At 47.4% G+C, this 26,390-nt stretch overlaps 1 protein-coding gene across 1 annotated transcript in view; it reads left to right on the top strand.

The window, feature by feature from the left end:
* Positions 1-26,390, top strand: part of LOC144823882 (mucin-5AC-like) — a 663,881-nt gene that overhangs the window by 381,486 nt on the left and 256,005 nt on the right. Inside the window, exon 27 of the mRNA XM_078682770.1 lies at positions 12,150-12,368. Within this exon, the coding sequence (XP_078538896.1) occupies positions 12,150-12,368 (219 nt within the window). The remainder of the gene's footprint in view (positions 1-12,149; positions 12,369-26,390) is intronic.

Raw genomic sequence — 26,390 nt, 5'->3', positions numbered from 1 at the left:
TAGCCTAGTGTTTAGAGATTGTGTCTCTGCCTCATGCCTGCACTCAGCAATGCAAGTGTGCTGTGTATATACAACTGTGTGTTTGTGTCTACACTCAGCACAGGGCCCGAAAAGTAAAGTGAAGGTAACAGTGTGCGTATCTGGCTGTCTTAGGTAAATAAAGCACATAGTGTAAATGTCAGGCGCCTTGCCTCCAATCAAGTAGCATCAGTCTATTCCAGGGCCTCCCTGTCCCACGTGGATCCAGGCAGAGTCTTTCAGAATGTGAAAGGCCCCATCTGGTTAGGTGCCTAATAAATCAACAGCACTCAGCTGACTCAAGTCACCAAAGCCACCACAGACTGGCACTGGGCAAGCTTGGGGAGAGTGAGGCTGAGGTACATGACATGTATAGTTCTAAACAAATGCAATAAAAAAGAGAAGTATTTTGTCATTGCGCTATAATGAAAGCTGCACTCTGTGCAAACTAGTCCCATGGCTGGTGCAGATTTAGCAGACAGTGAAAGAGCTGCATTTGTTCGTTACTTACCGCTCCCTCTGACCACCACTCCGACTCAAGTCCTTAAACGTCAATAGTTTGCGTGCTTAATTTTATGAACTGCTAACAGGTAGAGGTAGCAAATCAAATCAATTAACACATTTTTAACTTTAAACTTTTTCTGCAACTTTTGTCTTCAATTAATTATTTTATGAGTCCAGGGCTTGCCTTGGACACACACTAACGTTATACAGCGACAGCCAAAAGAGCAGCTTCATTACCATTTGGCCGTCTGCGGCCCTCACTTGGCTCTGGTGAGCGTCTGCCGAGCTTCTGTTAGGGGTCCTGGGTTGGCATACTCTGGGGCCGGAAACGAACAGTACTACAAGGGCGGCAATACAGTAGACGCGTGACTCAGCTGCTGGCCAGACTACGGTAGGCCTCGGGGGTCAGACTCACACTTAGAAACTGCAAAACTTATTTTACAGCAGGCTAGTTTACAGTGCAGAATTCACAGCCGCTCGCCCGCAGACTGTCCATTGGCAGGTACTGATACTTGTTGAATGATTTCCCCCCTCTGTAAAACAGGCATCACTACTACCGCAGTAATACACTTATGCTGTTTTATATCCAAGTGTGTTTACATGGGTGCGGGCTGCGGAGGGACCGGGGACAGGACCGAGTCATCAGGCCTCACAAAATTGAGAAACCAGAAGGGTTAAACACTTTGAGCGCCTGGATACCCTGACAGACAACAAATAGCACTTTATAAATCTACCGATTGGTTAACTGTCCCTACAACTGTTCTATGAAGCATTCTCAAAACCAAGAGTGCCCTGCAACTGACCAACTCCTGCTTCACATCCTTCAGTGGCTGAAGTGCCCCATTTCACCCAAGCAGGCAGACGACAGAGCAGAAGTTATGTAAACACAAAGCACCTTGGAAACTGCGGTTTCAGATGTTGAGCGCGAGTGGTGTGTGTGTGTAGAAGGGGTTTTCACATCCAAGCATCTTCGGCATTTGCATACTTTGAGTTTCTAAACACAGCATTATATTCGAACACTTTAAGAGCATTATAGAATTTGTGTACAACCGGTGTCCACAAAAGCCTTGTAATCAATACAAGGTAATCATTACCAAAGCCAAGAGCCGAGCATAGATGGCAATGTTTCAGATTGCTTATGTGTGACATTTTCATAATTGCAGTTTATTTATGAGTGAAATTTAAAAACTATGAGTGACACTTTCTTGCGAGCAAAATCAACCAATAAAGACAGGGGAATTGAATGATTTCCCCCCTCTGTAAAACAGGCATCACTACTAACGCAGTAATACACTTATGCTGTTTTATATCCAAGTGTGTTTAAATGGGGTGCGGGCTGCGGAGGGGCCGGGGACAGAACCGAGTCATCAGGCCTCACAAATTTTAGAAACCAGAAAGGCTAAACACTTTGAGCGCCTAGATACCCTGACAGACAACAAATAGCGCTTTATAACTCTACCGATTGGTTAACTGTCCCATCAACTGTTGTATGAAGCATTCTCAAAACAAGAGTGCCCTGCGACTGACCAACGCCTGCTTCACATCCCTCAGTGGCTGAAGTGCCCCTTTTCAACCAAGCAGGCAGACGACAGAGCAGAAGTTATGTAAACACAAAGCACCTTGGAAACTGCGGTTTCAGATGTTGAGCGAGAGTGGTGTGTGTGTGTAGAAGGGGGTTTTCACATCCATGCATCTTCTGCATTAGAGACAAGCGCAGACAGACCTAAAGATAGCCAAAAGTGACTGAATACACAGCAAAGATGGGCAAAGATAGCAATTATGCGTAAACAGAATAAGGAAAGGGTGTAACTGAAAATGGGCATGAAAGAAGGTCACCATGGGGCAAAATAGCACACAATCCGCTAAACAAGAGCCCGGTGAGGTAAGAGGGAGGAGGGGTGTGTGTGTGTGTGTGTGCCTGCGTGTGTGTGAGTGTGCACGCGTGTGTGCTTCCGTGAGTGTGAATGTTGAGCAACAGATGTGCACGGCGCCGGGCTGGACGTGCATGTCCACAGACCAGAATCGCCGCTTGAAGTTTACTCACCCGAATTAGAGGCAACCTTTTTGGGTACCTGACTCTGTCTGAGTCCAGAGAAATCTGTACGGAGGTATCCTGCGCGGTGGCAGCGTATGAGGACTCCCGAGGCTCAGGAAGACGGGAGCGGTACTGAGACAGAGGAGAGGCTCGGAGCTGGAGGCGGAGGCTTGTCCTGCCTGGAACCGGCATTCTAACAGCTCAGGAGCACGGGAAAGAGCAGGAAATCTCTGGGCAGTTGCTGTGGTGGAGTTCCAGCATTTTCAGGGGCGAAATTAAAAGTAAGTTTTAGGGGAATTTTATGTAAGTTTCCTCGCACTACCCAGATTGCTTCGCCGGTCTCAAAGCGCACCATTAGTGATGGGCAGCTCCCCAGGGGAATGTTAGGTTTGTACAGAAAGTGAAAAGAGTAAACAAACTGGACCCTGAAACTAGCTCTCAAGTTGAGGACAGCCTAGAAATAAATCCCACTGCCTGCATGAATTCCAATAGGAAACAAGAGCACGGTGAGGTAAGAGGAAGAGGGGGGTGTGTGTGTGTGTGTGCCTGTGTGTGTGTGTGTGTGTGTGTGCGCGTGTGTGTGCTTCCGTGAGTGTGAATGTGGAGCAACAGATGTGCACGGCGCCTGGCTGGATGTGCGCGTCCACAGACCAGAATCGCCGCGCGTGCCCCGGTCTGTCTCCCTCGTCGACAATAGGTCTCAAGAGCTCCTATGCCCCACCCAGGTCTGGATTACCAGAAGACATTGAGGACTACGGAGGGCTTTGAGGAATAGTGTAGATGGCGGCTCATTTACGGGAGCAAATCCGGGATTGCTTGAGTCGCCCAGCGTTGCTTATGGTGGTTGCGCTTGGCTTGACTGTATCCCACATACCTCTGCTTCTAGACCTTCTGTTTAAACTATCCCAACCATGGGCACGTTAGAGCAAAACCAGAATTCTATATGATATACCAGTGTGAAGAGTGCCATCTTAGAATAAACACTTAAAACGTGTAGCACCTGTGTTTTATATTAATAGCATTAGAAAAAGGTTAACTAGAGAAAGCATCGATGAAAGAAAAAGCTTTTAAATCGCAACTTGTATCAACATATTGGGCATGCTAAAACTATAACTTTGCTTTTACTTTAGGGAACAATTATACAGTTCAAAATGTAATACAAAGAATCACACAGCGACACTGGGGGTAGAAGGCTTTAAGGTGCTGAACATCTTAAGACTGAACCTGGCTGAGAGCAGAGCGAATTTACAGGAGCAGAGAGGGAGGACGTGCCAAACTATAAATCCAGCTCACATGCCCTGGGCACAGATTACATGTGACGTCTGTCCTACATACAAGACAGGTCCATATTCTAGCGGGACTTGGACTATGTCATTTTAAGCTCAGCCCAATGCTATGCAATTAAGAGATTTAAAGCTGTTGGGATATATATGAGAAGTCTCACAAACGTATCGCGGCGATACCAAGGAGAGCAGTTATAATGAGGCACCGCCTTGAAAACTTAGTTGCCACTGAAAGTGTTCAAGTTTGCAGCCTGTCGCTATACATAACCACCATGAGACACTCACTGTACTATTATAAGATGAAAAGCAACTGTGCAGTGTTCCACCGTACAGTGTAACTTGCGGTTGCATAAAGAGCATAAAAACAGATGTGCACCGTTCCCTTAGACGTTGACCAACAGCCAATTAGTCTCAGTTAATGTACATCATTCGTTGCACTAGTCAAAATCTGCCATCAAACACTGGAGTGGATTGAAAAGCTGTCACTAAACATCATTCACTGTACGAGGACAGGAGCTGTGTCTCCAGCATTATCTGCGAGAGGCCGTGAAATCATAAAACAGAGTCAGTATGCATCACTATTCGAGACTACAAGGGAATACTGTAGCTCTACTGATCTATGGGAGAGCAAGAGGCTGTCACCGTCCTTCACTCCGTGAAATGGCGAGACTTGCACTGTACATTCGAGAGACAAGGGCCTGCAGCTGCACCGGATTGTAATGTCCAACCACAGCTTTGCGCTATTAAGCTAACGGCGCAGGGCCAAAACCTGCTATCCTCTCCCGCAGGAGTCTAGGCAGGTCATGCGCTCGCTGTCTACCGGTGTGAGGGTCTGTCTTACTGGTCAAATGTTACCCCACGGGCAGCACGATGTAATAAGTGGACATCTTCCACTTGCCTCACCACAAGTTAAATCCTGCACCTGAAGATTTTTCTCAACCAGTGCCCGAAACGGGTCAAACGAGTGCCTGTCCCACTGCCCTACCTGCGCCTTCCATAACCCAACATCTTACCAGAAGAAGGTATTAGTCCCGTCGTCAAACACCTCAGACTCTACTCTGTATGCAGCTCGCTGCAGATCCGTTCACCTGCCGGAGCGGCGAGCCCCGGCCGCCGACGGGACCCTTGCGACCCTCGCTCATCTTGCAGGTTCAGCACGGGGCCGTTGGAACTGGGAAGCTCAGCTGTGCGCATGCACCATCAGCCACCGCTGTTCTACTAGCCGGAAACCCCACGTAGCGCGACACTGCCGACGGGGTGATGTCATCCACCTGGGTCGGGTGATTAGCATTGTTCTCAACTGGAATGAGGGGCGGGAGCTTCTTCACCTGAAAGAGGAGGGCTGAGCAAGGAGGGCATTGGTACCCCCGCATGCCCCTGGGCACATCTCAGCCCAGCAGCCAATGCCTGCAGCATTCCGAGCAGTCTCAAGAAATGCAATACTCCAGTTCTTATTTTCTCTTAAACGATGACTGAGTCTTAAAGATAGAAATGCAACAAATAGAACAAGAGACCCGGTGAGTGGGGTGGGCGGGGGCTGTGTGTGTGTGCGCGTGTGTGAGCCCATGAGTGGGGTGGGGGTGTGTGTGTGCCTGCGTGTGTGTGCCTGCGTGTGTGTGTGTGTGTGTGTGCGCATTTGTGAGTGTGGCTGTGTGTGTGCACGTGTGATTGAGAGAGGCGAGAGGCTGACGATGTGAATGTGGGACAGGAGAAGTGCACGGCGCCGGGCTGGACGTGCGCGTCCACAGACCCCAATCGCTGCACGTGCCCTGGTCTGTCTCCCTTGGGAGGCATCTCGACGACAATAGTTCTCGAGGGCGAGACCTAAAAATGGTTATTTTGCAGTAAAGGTTACAGGGCATCAGGGTGAATCCAGTCACTCTACAGAGCTCCATAAATCGAACTCCCAAAAAAGGCACTCTCTGACTGGACTAAACACCCAGCTAAAAGGAGGGAACATTATCAATTTACGCACACCTGGAGTAGGTGACAGAGTCTAGGGTTTTCTGCTTTGTGTTCTGGTCCTTGTAACATAAGGAGGGGGGGTGCACACTGCCTCTCATCCCAGCACAGTTCATCCGATTGCCTTCCGGTAAACGAATTACGCTTACTTCAAAGTTGCTGTAGTTTCTCACAAAATTTGGTGCAGGTAGTGCTGTTATCTCTAGACACATGTTTCTGTGTTTAGTCCTTCATTAGTAAAGAGCAGAAATACTAGAGAACAGAGAAAAGTAATCTGGGGTTGTTGAAATACTGCCCAAGTTTTCACAGGTCACAGTACCACTCCATAGGCACACAGGTGCACACCAGGCGTTTGTCAACTTAAGGGACCCTCTTAAACACAGGGGGGGGAGGTTTACATAGCTCAGGTTACCCCAACAAGGGTGAAAAAATAAAGAATACTACTGAAGCAAGTGTTTACATGCACTGCTTTTACCATGAGGCACTGGGGTACATCGAGTGCTGGGATGATAGGCACTGTGCTCCCACCCTCCTGTTTCAAAAGGGTCCCTTGAGGAACTGAGCCGACGAGCTTGTGTTGATGCACCTGCACCCAGTGAGTGGTACAAAGACCAGAAAAGACTTTGGGCAGCATTTTCAGCACCCCAAAACGACTTATTGCTCTCTACTGATAAAGGAATTAACTCAGAAACATGTGTATAATTACACAGCACAGTTTGCACCAACAAGGGTGAAAAAGTAAAGACTACTACGGAAGTAAGTGTTAACATGCACTGCATTTACCATGATGCATTGGGGCAAATGGAGTACTGGGCTGCGAGGCAGTGTGCTCCTACCCTCTTTCTGTTTTCTCACATGTAAGTTAAGCTGTTCATTCGTATGGCATTTTACGCTACTCAACGGTCGTCTCAAAGTGGTGAAAGGAAACATTGAAAACAAGGAGTAGGATAGAAGAACGGCGCAGAGGAGATAGGAAAGGGAATGATCACTATGGGAGTGAACTTCCTCAAAAGCGAATTTCTCACAGGAAGGAGCGAAAGAGCTTTGTGGGTGAGAAGGGCCTCAGAATTATGAGCAACAGGGAGACAGAAAGATTATGGGGCAGGGTTAAAACCAAGATTATGAGTGAAAGTATCAGTAACCAAGGAGCTGATCACTGTCTAAAGCTTGAGAGCTCAGGCGGGTGAAAAAGTCGAAAAAAAGCAAGAGATGGAGGGGCAGATCGAAAGAGGGAGTGAAAGTGTGAGTAGACAGAAAGGGTGTCAGAGTTCAATGGAGGGAGAGGACGAAAAAGAGTGACAGATCGAGAGAGCGTGGGATAGATAAAAATCGATGAGAGGAAGAGGGGAATCGGCGATGAGATACAAACAGAATGGGGATGGACAGAGAAAAATGTCAGATATAGGGAGAGAAAGCTAAAAAGAAAGGCTTGGAGGTGGGTTTACAGAGCAAACGAAAGCAATGGGAAAAGAAAGGAGACAAGTAAAAAGAAACCACACAGAGATGTGCTTGTGAAATGAGTTTTGGCTCATTATAAATCATCGACCAACCTCCCGTCACTCCAACCCCACTTGCAGTCAGACACCCACTTCACAGGTACTTTAGGTGTGAATGTCAACGCAAAACATTACAGGTGATGAACTAACCTATTGGCGGATGGTATATACACAATTTGCATCCGCTTGGATATGGTCTGCTGTGACTAAGCACCTGGAAAGCCTATATTTCTCGCAGGGAGGGTTCCAAGAGTCTGTTGCAAAGCTATTGGCTGACAGCAGTAAAACCAGAAAAGTGGGTGTTAGTCACCTCACACCATCCTGATTGCAGCTGGAAACATTCTTTCAGAGATAACCAATATTTAAACGCAGCCGACATTACTTCATTTTATCCACCTCACTGGAAGGCAAATAACATGATCTAGGGCGGCCCTTAATTGTTCGCCGTTCATTTCTTCTCCGTGTATACAAACCCCAGTCACCACTTGTGCTAATGTGGAGGCAATAAAAATTATTTAAGGCATAGAGCTCACCTGAAATATGTATTTTACTTAAACAAATGTCAGACACAACGTGGGTCTGAGGGGCACAATAACCCAAAAACTCACCTGGCTCTTCCTGGTCCCCACGCGGATAATGAGATTTTGGGAGACTGCGGCATCCTGCAAAGATAGCAACCAGTGGTTAGCAAACTGAATAGCAAGTACTGAATACCACCCGCCAAGCCACCACACCAGACCACTCCCAAGTATCCTGGCTGGGAAAATAATGAGGACCCTCTCTTCCTCCAAATAGGTTTCTTCACTTTTGGATAGCAGTGTAGGCTGAAATATACTCGGGCCAAGTTCCAGGTCTACTGCGCATGTGCGCTCGAGAAATATTTTAACTTATCACAAATTTAAGCAAACCCCTCAGTTCACCTGCCCGTTCCTTAGCGGTTGTCCTCCATATTTAAACGCGGAAATCCGACCTATGTGGGGCAAAAGTGAGCGTTAAAAGCTCCGGCCGCCTCGGGTGGAAGAAAGGCTCGTGTGTGGAAGAGCTGAGCGCTAGGAGCGGGCTGCGACTTGAACCCTCTTCTGCCGCTCATCGAACAGACCATGCGCTTTGAAGCACCATCTCCCAGAGCCACAGCCTTTCCTGGCTAAGGTGGGCAGAGCGATAAGAGGCCGCGGGAGCGCGGGCCGGGAGATTGCACAGGGTGTAGCCGGCACCAGGCTCAGGGTAGGAAACCGCAGTGTGGCGCAGCAGGTGTGGGCTGCAGACCTTCGAATCCCACAGACGCGACATCAAGGCAGGCTTTAATGCCCGGTTAGGGCCTTACCCTGGCGTGCCTGACTACTGCAGCGCCAGACGCAGGGCCGCGGCCCCTCCAAGACAGTGCACGTGCAAGAGGTTGTATACAGCAGGGTAACGAGGGGCACGCACGACTCCCTAGGGCCACAGTTCATTTATTTATTTATTTAGTTAATGCGATTTTCTCTCGCGCGAACATTACCGGAAGGTGTCAGAGCGCTATACCAAAGAACCAGTTGCGATACATAAGGATTTCGGATTACATGAGTTACATAAATTATACAAGCAGGAAAAAAATTGCAAATGTACAAGTTGTGAAGTCACAGAGGGAAGAGATACAAATAGAACAAGCGAAGGATAACGTCGTGAGCATGCACCTCAGCTGTACGGGCGCACACTCAAAGTCACGCTGTGCGCGTTTCCGTGTGCCGTGAGCGTGCACATCGGACGTCGGGCTCCCGTGCTCATGGAGAGCCCCGCCTGCTGCCGAGCCTGAGCCACTGACCCCACACACCTGAGGAGGAAAGACCGGCCTGGAGAGCAGCGGGGGAGTCCTGAATCAGCCTGGTGAGTAGGGGGACGTGTAAATACTGTTTTTTTGGTGCATCAGGCTAGCGAGACAGGAGATGGGCACTTCGAGTGTGTGGATGCGCGTGTGTGACTGAGTGTGTGGATGCGCATGTGTGACTGTGTGTGTGTGTGAACATGAGCCCGTGAGTAGGTTGGGGGGTGCGCGTGTGTGTGTGAGCGTGTGTGTATGCAGTGTGTGTGTGTGCGCGCGACTGAGAGAGGCATGGCTGACCCTGGCAATCTGGAGATGTGCACGGCTCCGGGGGCTGGGCGTGCGCGCCCACGATGGGAATTCGACGCGCGTGCCCAGGTCTGTCTCCCTTGAGAGCCAACTCCACAGCAATAGGTCTCGAGCGAGACCTAAAAAGCAATGGGTGGTGTGGTGGAACGCCCACAGCAACATTCATTGCATGCCTTTTGATGCAGAAAACAGTCTGAAAGGGTACCATATTTACATAGCGGCGTTAAGCCACACCGGGTGGCTGAGCGCCACTTTGTAAATATGGAGCAGGGCATTGCGCCACCCGAATGTCGTAAAAAGTGGCGTTCCGGTGGTGCAATCCATTTTAAATATCCTCCAAGATTCCTTTTGTTCAGTTTATCGAGCTTCACAAAAGACAACATCATTCAAGTCAAGTCCAATCAACTTTATTCGGTCATGTTAAAATAGACCATAAAAGTAAAATACAAAACCAATATATAATTAGATAAGACATAGCATGTTAAGTAACTCCCACAGAGAGAAAACGAAGACGACCACAACATATAGACACCGGGTTCAATACATGGTCTATTGCAATGAAGATAAAACATCTGCTATTAAAGTGCTAGAAATACAAAGATTAAAATACAACACAGCAATAAAAATTGTTTAATCAGTAAATGGGACAAGATAACAATAAGTCTAAAATCATACTGCGCAAAGGTGTCATCCTTCAATTTTCTTGCCTTGAGCACCATCTCCAAGATGGCATAAACAGTAAAGGCAATCTCCCCTGATCCCAGAGAATGTAATAAATGCAAGGCGTCTGTGCAGTGGTTCAGGGAGTGCTTACTTAAGAAAGGTTTGAGGACTATGAACCTATAAGCAGAGTAAAAGGTGCAGAAAAACTTTCAATGTAAGGTGCATTGTGCTGACACCTGTTCACTTGGACAAGGCATTAGATTACGCAACCAGTCATTACACTAAGGAAAGGTAACCAGTCTATGAAAAATGTTGAGTCAAAACCTGAGCAAAATAAAGTGCTGATAGTGTTGTACATCATATGATAACAATGGTTGCATGCTCCTAGTGGGGTCAAGCTGCAAATAACGAGTGACAGAAGGGAGTGTTAACACCTTAGCTCATCTCTCTTTCTCTCAGCATGTGTCCCTTTTGGATATTATGTGCAAACATCGAAGAGTGTCTTCAAATAAGTACTGCTTGCCCAGGCACACTGCTGTGTCTAGGTAATCTAGGGACAGTGAGAGGGTCATACAGTCCTTAATTAGCAGTCTGCTTAGGGAGAGGGCCTCCTTAACCCGAATCCTACGCCATGATAACAGTGGGTGATTACTTAAAATACCCTACAGTTGGATAAGACCTAGCTCCCCATGAGTGATGAAAGAGATGATGGACGGTTGTAAACCCAATAGAGGACGTCTGAATTTATTTTTGATAATCTGTTGTAGCGATTACACCAGAGACACACAGACCCTACCGCCGTAGGTAGCCACCCCTAGACATTTAGCACGTAAATGGGCAACATATGGGTAAGCGTTCTTTTGCCCAGTTTGACAGTGAAGGAAAAAGCTCTGTTGGTACTCCTTGGTAGCTGGTTGTTTCTATTGTCTATCTGCCGGAGCCAGGCCCCCTATACTTGAAGATTACCCCAAGATAGTTGAAGTTATTCATGTGTTTAAAAGGGGTGGCCTGGAGCTTAAAGACAGGCTTTGGGCCCAGCCAAGGCCACAAGAGACCACAAAGATGTTGTAGTGTTGAAGAATGTATAGGCATCCAAAAGACGCTGCAGTCATAAGGCTGCAGGGCCCATGATAACCGCATGGTCAGCGTACAAGAGAGCTGGTATTGGGCGATATCCAATCTGGGGTATGACCTTCAAAATAAATCCCTCTCCAGGTGCTTTATATAGAATGAAAATAAGAACAGTGTGAGGATGCACCCTTTTCTGACACCCCTTTGCATCCTAAACGTTTCCGAGCACCCCCCCCCAGCCTGAACCTAACATCAGCATTAGAGCCGCAGTAGATTTCCCTAATAGTGTTTCTGACTGACCTGTCTATCCTACAGTTTCAAGTGGGGTACGCTATTGAAGCCACTGGGCAGATCCATGAGGCCCAGGTGGAGGGTTCCGCATTTGGCGATTGCATATTTCCGCAGAAAGAGGCAGAGATTAATGCATTGGTCTTCCATCCCAATCCCCCTCCGGAATCCATACTCAATATCCAATGCAGAGCTGCTTAACTCAGCCCATGCCTCCAAGCGGGATAGCAGGACGCGGCCCAACACCTTCATAGTGGAGTCCAGGAGGGAAATGGGGCTGTAGCAGCTAGTATCTTCCCGGTTGCCTTTCCTAAAAATTAGGACAATGAGCAAGTTAGACCAGGCAGCAATCTTGGTAGAAGAACTTGATGCTCTATGGATGTTGGCTACACAGGTCCAGATTGGTTTTAAATAGGTCCTGAGGGAGCCCAACCTGGCCTGGGGCTCTGCCACCCAGCGGGGCTGACCTTAATGGCCCTAATCACCTCTTTGACTGAGGGGCAGTGCTTGGGGAAGAAGCACCCCTCTGCAACTGCGAGGGAGATGTTGACAGTGTCTGGTTCATTACTACTGTTAATACTTTGTTATTGCCTTTAATGTTAAGTGATTCAGTAATCTATTAATAATTGAAAAAGCATTGAAAATAATTCTCATAGATGCATCATTTGAATCGAACTGTTCTATTTTACTAATGGGAGATATCTGCTTGTTCTAATTTTCAGCATGTCTTTGTGTATATGAGGGGAAGATCTACAAATACAATGAGTTAATCAGCCATACAACAGACACCATTGGCGGTTGCTTCAATATCACCTGTGATGCCAATGGGACTGTAAACAGAATCTACTATGCATGTGCTCCACCTCTACCACAAGTTATGTTAACTACCACCACCACAGTGTCCAGTGTTACTCCCTTGAGCTCAACAGTGACCTTCACAGGTAAAGTATATACTTGATTAACAATAATGTAGCCTATCCAAGAGTTAGCAAGCTTCTTGTTGCTTTTAACAAAAATGAACATCTACAGTATGCTTCTTTGGTGTGACAAAACCCTGTGCATTTGTAGGTGATGTTCCTAGTATACAGTATTTCTTTTAGAACATTTTTGTGTTAAAGAATGTTATTCCATTTGAGTCTGCCTCATATGTGGCACTGCATGTCCTTAGTCACTCTTTGGAAACTCTGCTGTGCATTAACACATCATCAAAAGCATTAGTGGTGCCTCAAAACAAATGTGTTGGAATTTCAACCTTTACTAAGGGGTAACTATTCTGAATGATTGTGCCCCATGAACAACCCACCAAAAGTGCAAAGATCGGTTCTTTGTCTTAGCTAATTTCAAACAATATTTGGAAGATGGCTCTAGCATTTCAAAACCATTTCCTTACATACTCCCCACATTATTTTGAATCACATAAATTAGTTTTTACCCCTCCTTTTATTCACAAACTAAAGATGAACTGTCAAGTGTTGGCTTCAAAAACAAAAGTGTATTACTAGCTAACAGAGCCCGGCAATGATTCATTTATCAAGCAATTCATTTGTATAACTGATCCATGGATAAAATGAGTTGCTTAATATTTAACCATGTTAATTCCTAGATTCATGAAACGTGCCTTTATCACTTCCTTCTCAAAGAAATCTTCAGATGATCTAAGAAATCTCAACTAGCTATTTACCGCTTTTTATCATACCCTGTGCCCACAAGATTATAGAATGGGAGCTGCATGCCCCAAAACACCTACATTTAGATCACCTCCAACACACCCATCAATCCAAGTTCACGTGAGCTGGGGCCACATAACAACATTGTCAGACTATGAGTTATAACAGAAACTCTGCTTTCATAGTCCTTCAAAATTCAACAGGCTATAGCAGCATGGATCACAACTTCCTGAATAAACAAATGGTCTACCATTAAGGGATCTGCCTTTGAATAGACCTGATCTTTCCTCTCAAACTGCAATCAACTACTTAATGTTGAGCCAAGGGAATCTTCATTATCTGAAGTTACATGCTCACTGAAAAGGGTTCCTCCCTCTCCATTAGCTCTTTAATATCTATGTGACCATTTGCAAAGCTCTTTTAACGGTATTATGAGAATCAAGATGAAAAGCATTGAAAATGCAATAGGTCTCGCCTTTGACTAAGTTAAAGCAATTTGCTTTGCTAATGGTATTGTATAGCAAAGTAAATGGCTTTAACTTAATAGGAGGTGAGACCTATTGCATTTTTAATGCTTATTTTTGTTTGCAGTGGAGTGAATATTTAAAGAACAAGTGTGTGCCAAAGCCATGGGTGCGCCTTAGAGTTGTCGGACCAATAGTTTTTTTGCATTTAAAATGGGGTAGTGGAGGGAAAACTACATGTACCAGAATGCAACAGGGAACTAGAATCTACACCTGAAACACAAAATATGTGGTTTCTGTTTCCTTTTGTGTGAGTGTACAACAGGTAACTGTGCACAGACATACACTCAGTGCATATACAGCGAAATCAGTGTAAAGACATAGCACACATGGAGTGTGCAAACAGCATACAGAGAGCACCCTGTTCACCTACTCTGGGCATAGATGCATCATGCCCACGGATAAAACAAGGTACAAGACATAATGCTTGTGTCATGCACCCAGAGCAGACGGCACATAAACACTCACACAGGAGACTCCATGTACAGCATTTACAAAAGGGGCGCACGCACACAGTACATATGAGGTATGCATACGGAGGACGGAGTGAACGCACACAAAAACACATGCAGAATGTATTCCATTAGAGTAAACCCCACCAGTAATCACAACAGCTGGTTACACTGGAAGTGCACTGCACCATGCACACAGCTTGCTGGGACAAGAGGACACATGTAGAAACTGCACACACTGGCAGGGCACACAGGGAAAACGCACTGTCTCTGATCACGCACTGGAAGGGCAGACACAGAATGACACACACCGTCTCCTATTACACTGGAAGTGCGCTGCACCGTGCACACAGTGCGCTGGAACAAGAGGAGCGCCATAACCTGGCCATAACCATATGGCCAGGGACTGCCGGAGGACCCCCACCCTTCCGTTAACCAGCATAACATTATTAAAAGGACGTGAGAGGGCCTTTCTTTGGAAGGCGGGGGATCTTTCGACCCCCCGGCCGTATTTATTAAAACATACAAAATAAATCAAAAATTGAAATAAACAATTTTTACACAATTACGCAGAAAATGTTACAATTGATATATACAAGTATTCAGATGGCTAACCTTAACATATTTCTAGTACAATGTATTTCCTATCCAAAAAACCAACATATTAATCACATTAAACATATTTATTTTCTGCGTACCTATTTGGGCCTACAGCAAGGTCAATAACTGGTGTCAGATCCTTATCACTAAACCACGCCCTCCTAAGCGGAGCGCGCATGCGCAGGGGGCCCGTTTACCGTGGGGCTACACGCCTTCCCCGGTTACCCCCGTACACCCTATTAACCATGCCCTCCTGTTGGAGTGCGCACACGCAGAGGGCCCGTTTACCGTGGGGGCACACCCCCTTCCCGGTTACCCCCGTACGCCCTATTAAACACGCCCTTCTGTCGAAGTGTGCATGCGCAGAGGGCCCGCTTACCGTGAGGGTACTTTGGCCCCCCGGTTACCCCCGTACGCTCCCTTAACTCCATTAAAGGGGGGCCCTTGCATCTCTGCGCCATTTACTGGCGTCATTGTGCACGTGCGGGGTGGCCATCCAGCCTCGAGAAAGCGTGACTGTCTCCCACGCACCCATGTACCCAACAGACTGTACCTGCCCCTGGAGTTCTATGAGAGACCACTTGTCTCTCGCTTTGGGCGACCCCATTCGAGAATGGCACCGCCCCATAAGGACCTTAAATTAGCAGCTCACCAATCATGACCTTACCGCCTGACCTAGGCATAGCAATAAATTCGACGATTGATGACCTGAAAATGGGAGAAAGTTCTAAGGAACAAAACATATTAATCAGACACTTTTGTCTTACATAAACACTTACAACAAAATTGTGAAACCTTCATAACACACAATTACATAAACACTTGCAACAAAATTGTGAAACCTTCGTAACACACAATAAACAATCATATGCTTCGGGGGTTGGTGGGTGGGAAAAATTAATTACAGCCTCCTAAAGGCTGGAAGGGCCAAGCCGTGGTGCGCAGGAGTCAAAGAGGCAAACTCCCACGCTGCACGGCCTTTTAACCCCTTGCAGGCCAGGCCGGATTTAACCGGCCTGGCCTTTGTTCCCTTCGTGACCCAGAAGTGACTTAAATTACTTCCGGGTCACCAAGGGACCCATGGCGAGTGGGGGCCGGTGCGCCCTGCCATAAGTGCGGCGTGGCCGATGTCGGCCCCGCCTTTCCATATGGCCAGGGACTGCCGGAGGACCCCCACCCTTCCGTTAACCAGCATAACATTATTAACAGGACGTGAGAGGGCCTTTCTTTGGAAGGCGGGGGATCTTTCGACCCCCCGGCCGTATTTATTAAAACATACAAAATAAATAAAAAATGTAAATAAAGAATATTTACACAGTTACACAGAAAATGTTACAATTGATATATACAAGTATTCAGATGGCTAACCTTAACATATTTCTAGTACAAGGTATTTCCTATCCAAAAAACTAACATATCAATCACATTAAACATATTTATTTTCTGCGTACCTATTTGGGCCTACGGCAAGGTTAATAACTGGTGTCAGATCCTTATCACTAAACCACGCCCTCCTAAGCGGAGCGCGCATGCGCAGGGGGCCCGTTTACTGTGGGGCTACACGCCTTCCCCGGTTACCCCCGTACACCCTATTAATCACGCCCTCCTGTCGGAGTGCGCACGCGCAGAGGGCCCGTTTACCGTGGGGGCACACCCCCTTCCCGGTTACCCCCGTTCGATCTATTAACCACGCCCTTCTGTCGAAGTGCACATGCGCAGAGGGCCCGCTTACCGTGAGGGTACTTTGGCCCCCTGGTTACCCCCATATGCTCCCTTAACTCCATTAAAGGGGGGCCCTTGCATCTCTGCGCTGTTTACTGGCGTCATTGTGCACGTACGGGGTGGCCATCCAGCTTAGAGAAAGCGTGACTGTCTCCTCCGCACCCATGTACCCAACAGGCTGTACCTGCCCCTGGAGTTCTATGAGAGACAACTTGTCTCTCCCTTTGGGCGACCCCATTCGAGAATGGTGCCGCCCCCTAAGGACCTTAAATTAGCTGCTCACCAATCATGACCTTACCGCCACAGGCCAGCGTAGTTGACCGACTATCTGGCCCCCCCACTACCCTCCTACACTGAAAGGTCATGCCCTAACTCTAAATCGTCACCCTAGCCATTATATGTTTAGTCTGACTATCGGCCCCTACCAACTCCTTGCAAGGTCATACCTTGTCCCTATACTCCCTTTCGTAGGCGAGAAAAATTCTCTGCAATTGATTGAAACCCATATGTGGACAAACAAACACCGTTTTACAAGAAGCACACCTCCCCCAGATGCACCCCTGGGCTATGGGTTGCAGTTAGCAAGCCTCACTATTGATGTACTAGGTATTTGCTCCCATGGGCACAATGGCTTCACAGACCCGCTTCCCTACTTCGGGAGATCTGGAATGTCTGCACCAGGGTGTACCCAGAGTACGGTCATGTTGACCACCCTTCTACCCAAGCGTCCCGGTGTACATGTCCTTTCGGGCTCCCCCCCCAACAAAATGAGCGCTAATTAATCTAGGGGTGTCAGATCCACGGAAATTATACGTGCCGCCATAGTGCCACCATATGGGCTTAATTGATGGCATTACGCTGCTCCCAATAAGACAGATCGCTCATGACGCTGCCACCCACTGTCAGAGCAACTGAAAAGGCTACCCAGGGAACCACAGGCCTCCAAAAGCTCCCACTGACATATCGTGAAGTCTATTAACCTCCCACACCTGGCCACTACGCTCTGGGAAATGTTCAGTGTATGTCTACTTCCTTATTGAAGTCACCAAACGCGCGGCATCTACAAAATGGCAACTGGGAGCTCGGTCCCCTGTAAATGCAGGGTCCCGCTCCCCGACAAGGGGTGCTGAGGTGTTGCATAGGCCTATTACTCCTGGGTTTGGCCCGGCTGGCCAGGCACATCCCCGTGCACTGCCCCATTACTACCGCTGGCACCACCAATTGGTGACCCATGAATCTACTATGACAACCACGGTGGCACTGCGAGCAAAGGTACCGTTACTGACAAAATACTGTTTCCTGATAAGGAACATAGTGTCATAGTATGTGAAGCAACATCCTTGAAACATTACTGTGGCCAGCCAACTCTAAGGTTAATAGACACATAAACAGTCAACCCAGTGTTGGCACCTCCTGAGTCCTTGATCGATCGCCCATTACACTTGACTTTGCTGCTTGCCATTCCTGTGCCTGACGTACGCGTCCCTTTGGCTGTCCACCCGTTGCAGTTGTGGTGGTGTGGAGCACTTCCCAGATATCCGCCATGGACCCAGCCATACATAAAATGGAAAAGACCAACACAAACGATTAGTGTTTTTGGCTTTGTAACGATACTGCCATACACATGCCTGTATTACATTGTCCTCACATGCTAAGCCTTAGCTAAGATTAGCGCCAGATGCATTCCCATTAACACTTCCGACTGTAATTGCCACAAAGGTATTACGCATAGGATTAGCAATTTGCAATACGTGCCGAGCTGTAACATTGGCCCTAAGCCCTTACCAGTCCAGTCGTAGCTTTTGGTAAACTACCATCCAAACAAACCTAACATTATCAAAAACAACCCCTGACATGTGTTCCCTTCTCATTAAAGTCTTCGGAGAGGTATAGCTCTGCCCTTACCCAAGGGAGCACCCAGTTAAAGTCTAAACAAAACCAGTTCAGAAATAAAGTGCATAAATTATTCAATAAAGCAGCAAGGAACCCTGGGTAGTACTCACATCTTGGTGGAAAACAGCTCCCGTATAGAGCACTCCCCATCAGCGGCAACAATAACCGCTCTGGCTTTTGCTAAAATTCCTTCCCAGCCAACCTGACATGATTAAAAGTAACGCCCGACATGTGTGTCACCCTAATTAGGGCCCTCCGAGATGTATAATTCCCTCCCCACCCAAGGGCACACCCAGTTTAAGTCCAAACAAACCATATTTCAGAAATATAGTGCTGCATAAACATGCAATAACAAAAAACATAGGACTCTGGGTGATTTTTAAGTTTAGGTGGAAGACAGCTGTCGTACAGAGCACTCTCAGCATCACACTAGATTTGCTCACCTCAGGTGCCCTGCTGAGGTTTGCAATTTGAAACCCCTAATAATACATGATACAGAGTCTTTTACGCACTACTCATTTCCCAAAATGAATTCATTACTCAGCCCCCACGGTGTTATTTGCCTTTGAAATGAAATATTTAAGTCCCTTGTTTGGCTTTATGCTTTGATTTGCCAGGGAACTCGGTTAATGTCTGCGCATAGCATAGAGTGCCGCGCAACCTGGGAAACTGGCTTTCACAACCCTTGTCAATGCCTACACTTAAACACGCGTTACTCACAAGGTGGACCCCGAGAAAGAGGGCATTGGCATGGAGAAGTTACGTGGGCCCGACACCATCCGCACAGCCCAGTTAACATAAACCACCCATAGGAGCAGCGCAGCCGTTGCGCTGCATGAGGAATTTTTTTTAAACCAGGCAGGATTTCTATTAAAGAAACGCCCTTCCCGAGCCCTGGAAAAGGGTTTACTCATTGAATATTCACAGATTTCACAAACCAGTGCTGCTTATAATTCCCTGCAATGAATAAGAACTGCACAAGACAGGCAGTTATTCACAGTAAGGACTGAATTCCTCCTGCAGAGCCAAAGGCTTCTGGGAGCATCAATTTATTATTTTTTTATTAAACTTGTAAGGCGCACACCTACCCGCAGTGGGTTTCCCGGCACCAAGGGACAGACTCAAGAAGAAAAAGGACTAGCAGGCTGGACTTCTTGGACAAAAACCTTCTACTCACTGCTGAAAGAGCCAAGTTTGGAGTCCCTTACGGAAACGAAGAAGAGAGGTCTCCGTCTTTAGGGACACGGGAAGGATGTTCCAAATTTTTGGGCCCAAATGAGAAAAGGAACGACCACCCATTTTCACTAGCCTGAACCTGGGGACCACAAAGTCACCACTTCTGGAGGATCTCAAATTACGGGTTGGCTTATATGACTGTATTAAGCCCTGAAGGTATTTCGGAGCTGAGCCTAGTTTAATCCTGAAAACATGGCAAAGGGCTTTAAATTTAATTTGATTCGAGATCCTGAGCCAATGAAGGTCTCGAAGAGCAAAGGAAGCAGATGTTCTTCGCGGAACATTACAAAGGAGCCGAGCAGCCGCGGTCTGGACCACTTGGAGCCTATTTATCGTTGCGGAATCTGCTCCAAGATAGAGAACGTTGCCGTAGTCCAGGTGGGAAACAACCAATGCCTGCACTACGGTTCTCTGTGTGGAAAGAGGCAGCATCCACAACATTGTCTGAAGCCATCTCAAGGTGGCAAAACAGATGGATGCCACCTTGGCTGCCTGTTGCCTCATAGTAAGATTTTCGTCTATGAGGAATCCGAGGTTCCGAACTTGGGTGACGGGATGAGGGGTTGGTCCCATATCCGTCGGCCGATGGTGGGGGCCCCACAGATCTTTGTCATTGCCCAGTATCATCAACTCGGTTTTGTCCCCGTTCAATTTAAGAAAATTACTTTTCATCCATTGGGACACACGGGTCAGACCTGATTTCAGCGTTGAGATTTTATTGCACTCCTTGTTGGAAAGAGAAAAAATAATCTGAGTGTAATCAGCGTAAGAGTATAACGAAAGACCGGCTTCCTCCACAATAGTGGCCAGGGGTCTAACGTAGATGTTAAATAGCAATGGGCTAAGTATAGACCCCTGGGGAACGCCGTACGCTGATGGACAAACTGTAGAGGAGGCTTTGGCAGAGAAGACCTGAAAAGTGCGGTCACTTAAGAAGGAAGCTATCCAGGTCAAAGCAGGGCCCTCCACTCCCAGGGACCGAAGAGTCTCAAGAAGGATGGAATGAGACACGGTATCGAATGCCGCACTCAAATCAAGTAAGATGAGTGCCGATGTTTCTCCGTGGTCGATACCGTGTCGCAAACTCTCGGTAACTCCTAGGAGTGTGGTTTCGGTTGAATGATGCGCCCTGAAACCTGACTGGGATGGATGTAAAAATCCCAGACTCTCAGCAAGGTGAGTTAGTTGAGCATTAATATGCCTTTCCAGGATCTTAGAAAGGACGGGGAGCAACGAGATAGGTCTAAAATTAGATAAATTTGTCACGTCAGCTCCGACCTTTTTCAATAAGGGAATGACCATCGCGTGTTTCCAATCCTGTGGGACGTGGGACTCAGACAGAGAAGAGTTGAGAAGCTTCATTAGGACACGGCGAGAGCTCAGGTCCAATTGTTTTAAGATTTTGGCCGGTACCGGATCGCGTGGAGAGCCAGATTTGATGCTGTTCAAACAGGAAGCAAAAGAGGCATCATCATATGGTGTCCAGTTAGTGAATTTGGTTGTCAAGGAGGGCAAATTGACTAGAACTAAAGCTGGCCCCGGCGAGGCTCAATATGGTCGATGCCAAAAGCATATCCAGAATAAGGACAGTGCTAACCTATTTTAATTGTTACAGGTGAAAAGACTAACAAAATTTCACCTAGCCCCCCAATTGCTTTCATTTAAAAAAAGAATACAAAATTCAAAGTATCAATGCAAAACATGAATTTGTAGCATTGTTGTCCTATAAAAGCAAACACAAAGGAATTGGCTTGCATAGTGTAACTTCGCACTCACCAAGTAGTAAATACTTTTTAACAGTTGCTGAAATGACTTTCCTACATTCCGTCGATGTCCTTGAATGTAGCCTGCCCTATGACTCCTAGAGGAGGTTGGAGCACTCCTACCCCCCCTGTTTGTCCCCTAAGCGCAATCTTGCGCCGCTGTACCTCTCGCCACATAGTAACAGGCCCTTCCCCCAAAGCTCTGCTGTTCACCCTTTTTTGATACTTAATGCTATATTTGATCGTTCAACTAGCAGATTAGAGAAGCGACCAATGGCCCCTTGTAGCAATATTAACTATGACAGTAATTAAACAATGCCATCATAAAAATGTGCCCTATTACGTTGCACCTCTAGCTTTTGCGTCGGTGAATCCAGACAGAGTATATTTGTCCCGCAGACCCAATTGCTTAAAATTGAAACAAACTGCCAAATGTGATCCCAGTATTTCCCTTCCGCGACCTTGTTATTGAATTATTTACCACGGGGGTTAAAAGCATACACCGTTTCGTGGTTGCAATGATCAATAAGTTCACGTATCCTTTTCCTGCACTTTTTTGGCCCGTATTTACATTACACATTCAGGTACAGAGAGGTTAAGTGATTTGCCCAGAATCACAAGATGTATCCGCAACCCCGAGGCTCGAACTCTGGTCTCTAGCAGCAGTGTCGGGCGTTTATGCCGACGGACCACATCCCCTCCTTCTGCATTAACGCATGCATTGGATTATTTCTTTTCTAAAACTTTGGCCGCTATGAGGACACCTTTGAGCAAGAGAGCAACAGACACCTCTTGTTTTTTTCAATTTATGAGGCATTGCTTGGTCTGGGGGCATCAAGGCGCTTACCATTAGAACCAAATGTACACCAATCTTACGGAAAGTTGAAGCATAGGACCATAATTAAGCATAGGCGAATTTTGTGAATTCGCAATTCGCGAATTTGCGGATTTGCGAATTCGCGATCCTCAAAATTCGTGAATTTGTGCGAATTTGCCGATTTTTATATTTTTGCGTGTTCACTGGGCGCTTTGTGTGTTCGCGGGGCGTTTTGGCATGTTCGCGGGGCGCTTTGCGTGTTCACAGGGTTTATTTTGGGGCGAGACCGTGATGCGCCCTCTGGTTCATCACTGCCACCCTCTCGTTTTTTATGCCCTTCTGCCCTCTGTACCACTCGTTTTTGTGCCTTTCTGCCCTCTGCCCCACTCGTGTTTGTGGTCTTCTGCCCTCTGCCCCAATCGTTTCTGCCCTCTGTCCCACTCGTTTTTGTGCTCTTCTGCCCTCTGCCCAACTCGTTTTTGTGGTCTTCTGCCCTCTGCCAAACTCGTTTTTGTGGTCTTCTGCCCTCTGCCCCACTTGTTTCTGCCCTCTGTCCAACTCGTTTTTGTGGTCTTCTGCCCTCTGCCCCACTCGTTTCTGCCCTCTGTCCCACTCGTTTTTGTGCTCTTCTGCCCTCTGTGTTACTATGCAATCGCGCCCAAGGGCGCAGGGGTCCCTTGAGTGAGCTGTCCATCATAGTGGGTAAATGGCGGGAAGACTGTGCACACCGCGAGTGTGTTGGCAGGGCTTCCATGCGAGTTCACATGCCTCTTGTGTGTATAAAAGGTCAGAGAAAGATCAGAGCAGCAGATGAAGAGAAAGAAGCTCCTGGTCACCGGAACAGCACAGGGATTGCGCTTGTGAAAGTCAAGAATGCAAAGGCCTCTATCCAGCATCACAGCTGATTTCCGACGGTAGATTTGGGAAGGAAGCACACCTGCCCAGCCTCCTCCACGCTCACGATTGTTTTTGGGCTGATGAATGCGTCACTGAATTGAGCTTCAACTAGTTCCAGCGACCATGTGTGTGTTACTATGCAATCGCGCCCAAGGGCGCAGGGGTCCCTTGAGTGAGCTGTCCATCATCCTGTAACTATTTCAGGATGGTGCCGGCAAGCTGCCAGCGCCATCCTAAAATAGCTACTAAATTAGCTTCATCAGGAAGCACTAATAGATAAAATAAAGCAGGTGCTCGAGCACCTGCTTTATTTTATCTTTTAGTGCTTCCTGTTGAAGCTAAAATAGTTACAACAACTTCAAGCTTGAAGGCTTGAACTTTTGCCCCCCGGATCCGCCGCTCGCGGATTTGCGGATTTTCGGTAAATTAGCGGGAGTTCGCGGATTGCGAATTTACCGAAAATCCGCAAAATCCGCGAGCGGAACGGATTTTGTGCTCATGCTTAACGATAATCCTTCCTATGGAAAATAATGATCGCCGCTAATTTACTGGTTATAGTGTGATACGTTCCTCATGGGGCCTGACCTCGATTTATACCCCTGCTCACGGTTGCTATCTGTACAAAAATTGAAACGAGTACTAGGTTCCCTCGACGGAAAAGCTAACTAAATATTTTCAGTGAAGGAAGGCAAACACGCAGAAATTGGTTTGCATAATATAATGTCGTACTCTCAAAAGATTTCATTCGCACTCCAATTGCCTGCACATTGCCTTCTCCTTGGCAAGTACCATCCAGCATCAATGCCCCCTGCTAGTTTGCCCTTTTTGGATTAATTACTTCCTTACCAGACCAGTCACAGTCTATGGTATACTTGTATACAGACGCCCGCTTTAGTCACTAGTAGTTACTAAGTAAAACTTCATACCTTCTACTTGAACAGTTCATTACAGCAACAACGCCATTCCCAACGAAAACCATTTAGTGTGAAATAAGGCCACCTAAAGAAAATACAGGCCGTGCTGACTCTCATTCTGCCCCATTTAGTTCTACAATATTATTCGTATTTTTTCAAAATGGGAGTCAAGCATAATTCAGGACATATCTGACAACAGGATCTTTATAGTCTGGGAAACTCACGCATTTCATGAAGTGTCCCCCCAAAAGATCTAAATTACCTATTACGGAACCCATGCTCTGAAAGGTATGTTATTACAATCCTTTCCGACTTCTTCAATATGGCCACTATATGGTAGCACAGGCTGGCTAGATTTAATCTCCTGTATGGCGAGAAGAATCCCCTCCCAAGCTGTCGTCCCTTTCAATTTTTAACCTTTGCGTTTTATATAGCACAGACTGACCCCAAAATTGTCAGAGCGCTTCACAATAGGAGCAGCAGGGTTACTTGAGCAAGAAATTACAAGTTGGCACGTTACAAAAACACAGCGTGCATGTGTGGGCAAAGCCTGCTCCACCGACAGCATCGGAACGCCAACAGTCCGTGCTTGGTGGTTCCAACAGCTGCTACGTTAGTGAAGGAAGGGGAAATATATTTTGGGTGCACTGGAGCCTAGCAAAGTCCCTCGTTACACATATCCGCACCCCACATTCACATGGGCCCACACAACCACGCGGTGGCCAACCCTGTCTATCAATGATCAATACTCCAATGTTAAAAGCAAAACAGCTTGGAGAATGCAGGTACCGATCCCGCTATCTCTCGTATGCTAAGAGAGCTCAAGAGTCTTCCTGAACTAACAGCATCCACTTAAACAGACGCGCTGACTGACGATCTTTAACTTGATGTGCAACAGGCCATATAACCGTCTGTACCGTAAAATTTTTATATTTGGCTGCACCATGTACACACACCCTTGCTGCGAGAAAACAGCCCACACGGCACGCGGCCCATGGCTCACCTTTCGGAACCGTACTGCGATGATCAGCTGTACCACTCGAAGACCAGCTCCCTTCGGCAGCCCGTGTGCACTACCACCGGCGACCTGCTTTTTTGCCCCACCGAGGCTTCCGTGATCCCACCGCCGCACACTGGCACCAGTCTTTTAAAGACGACGTCGCTGCCGCTGCTCCTTCTGCCGTGGGAAATCACTTGGAAAGACTCCGATGGCCGCCCGTCCACTCCTCTCTGCCTTATTTGACCTGCAGCAAACAAAGAAAAATAGTGTAAAAATTGCCCCCCCCTTTCGTGGTCATCGTGACCCGCCCTGTTCCGATCCGGAATCCAGCAGACCTTCAAGGGCGAAACAAAAAAAAATTAATTAGAGCCTCCTAAAGGCTGGAAGGGCCAAGCCGTGGTGCGCAGGAGTCAAAGAGGCAAACTCCCACGCTGCACGGCCTTTTAACCCCTAGCAGGCCAGGCCGGATTTAACCGTCCTGGCCTTTGTTCAACTTCGTGACCCGGAAGTGACTCAATCACTACCGGGTCACCAAGGGACCCGGGGCGAGTGGGGGCCGGTGCGCCCCGCCATGTCGGCCCCGCCTTTCCAGACGTCTGGTCCCTAGCGTCGGGCATCCTTTTACAAAATACCTGACCCTGTGGTTTAACCGTGACCTTTGCCAGCAGTGACCCTGCTCGGATCCCAGCACATACCACAAATCTCTTAAGGCAACATTGGAATCTCCTGGCCTATCTACCCAGGCACGTGGCTTTCAGCCTTCACAGTGCCTATCTCCGTAGCTCTACGAGGATGCCGGACGACGACTAAAGGCGCTAAATAAAACAAGGTAATAAATAAAATATAATTTACCATTACTGTGGTAGACTTCTCAACCATCAGCGGTGAAATATGAAAATACACCTAAAAGCCTTCCCCTCGACAGCCCCTTCCCACAGTGTCTTGTACAGAGGGAGGTCATACTGTTAACAGTTATAGGAGCTGGGGCAGAGTCCTGTATACAGGCATAACACTTCCGTGAGGCGAGGTGGGGGGCCCATTGCTAAAGCCCAGATTACGGTCTCTAATATTAGGGGGGCGGGGGGAATCAAGCAGGCAGATATTGATTAACAGTGCATCCATGCTGAAAGTTCTCTCAGCCTTACTGTACACATTACAGACGTGCACCCTCACCCCACCAGATGCTATCAAGTAGGTCAACAGATTCTTCCCAGCCCTCCTGATCGGCCACAGACCCACAATTTAACATGTCACTGTCTACCAGCCCTTCCAGATGTTATCAGGCAGGAGTCAGGACAAGTGATCGAATCTGCCCCAGCCTTACTGACCTGTCACAGGCCGACTCTCTCCAGGCCCTACCAGATCTTCACACCCCTCTTCTTAGCATGCTAGTGGTCTGACGGTTGACTGTACCCGACATACGACTGACTTCTCTGGACATGCAAGCCTGACAGAGGCCCAGAATGTGACCGACTCTC

Source organism: Lissotriton helveticus, chromosome 3_1, assembly GCF_964261635.1.
Source record: "Lissotriton helveticus chromosome 3_1, aLisHel1.1, whole genome shotgun sequence".
In the NCBI taxonomy this organism is placed as follows: domain Eukaryota; kingdom Metazoa; phylum Chordata; class Amphibia; order Caudata; family Salamandridae; genus Lissotriton; species Lissotriton helveticus.
Note: the sequence above shows the minus strand (reverse complement) of the source record. Positions and strands in the feature narration are given on the sequence as shown.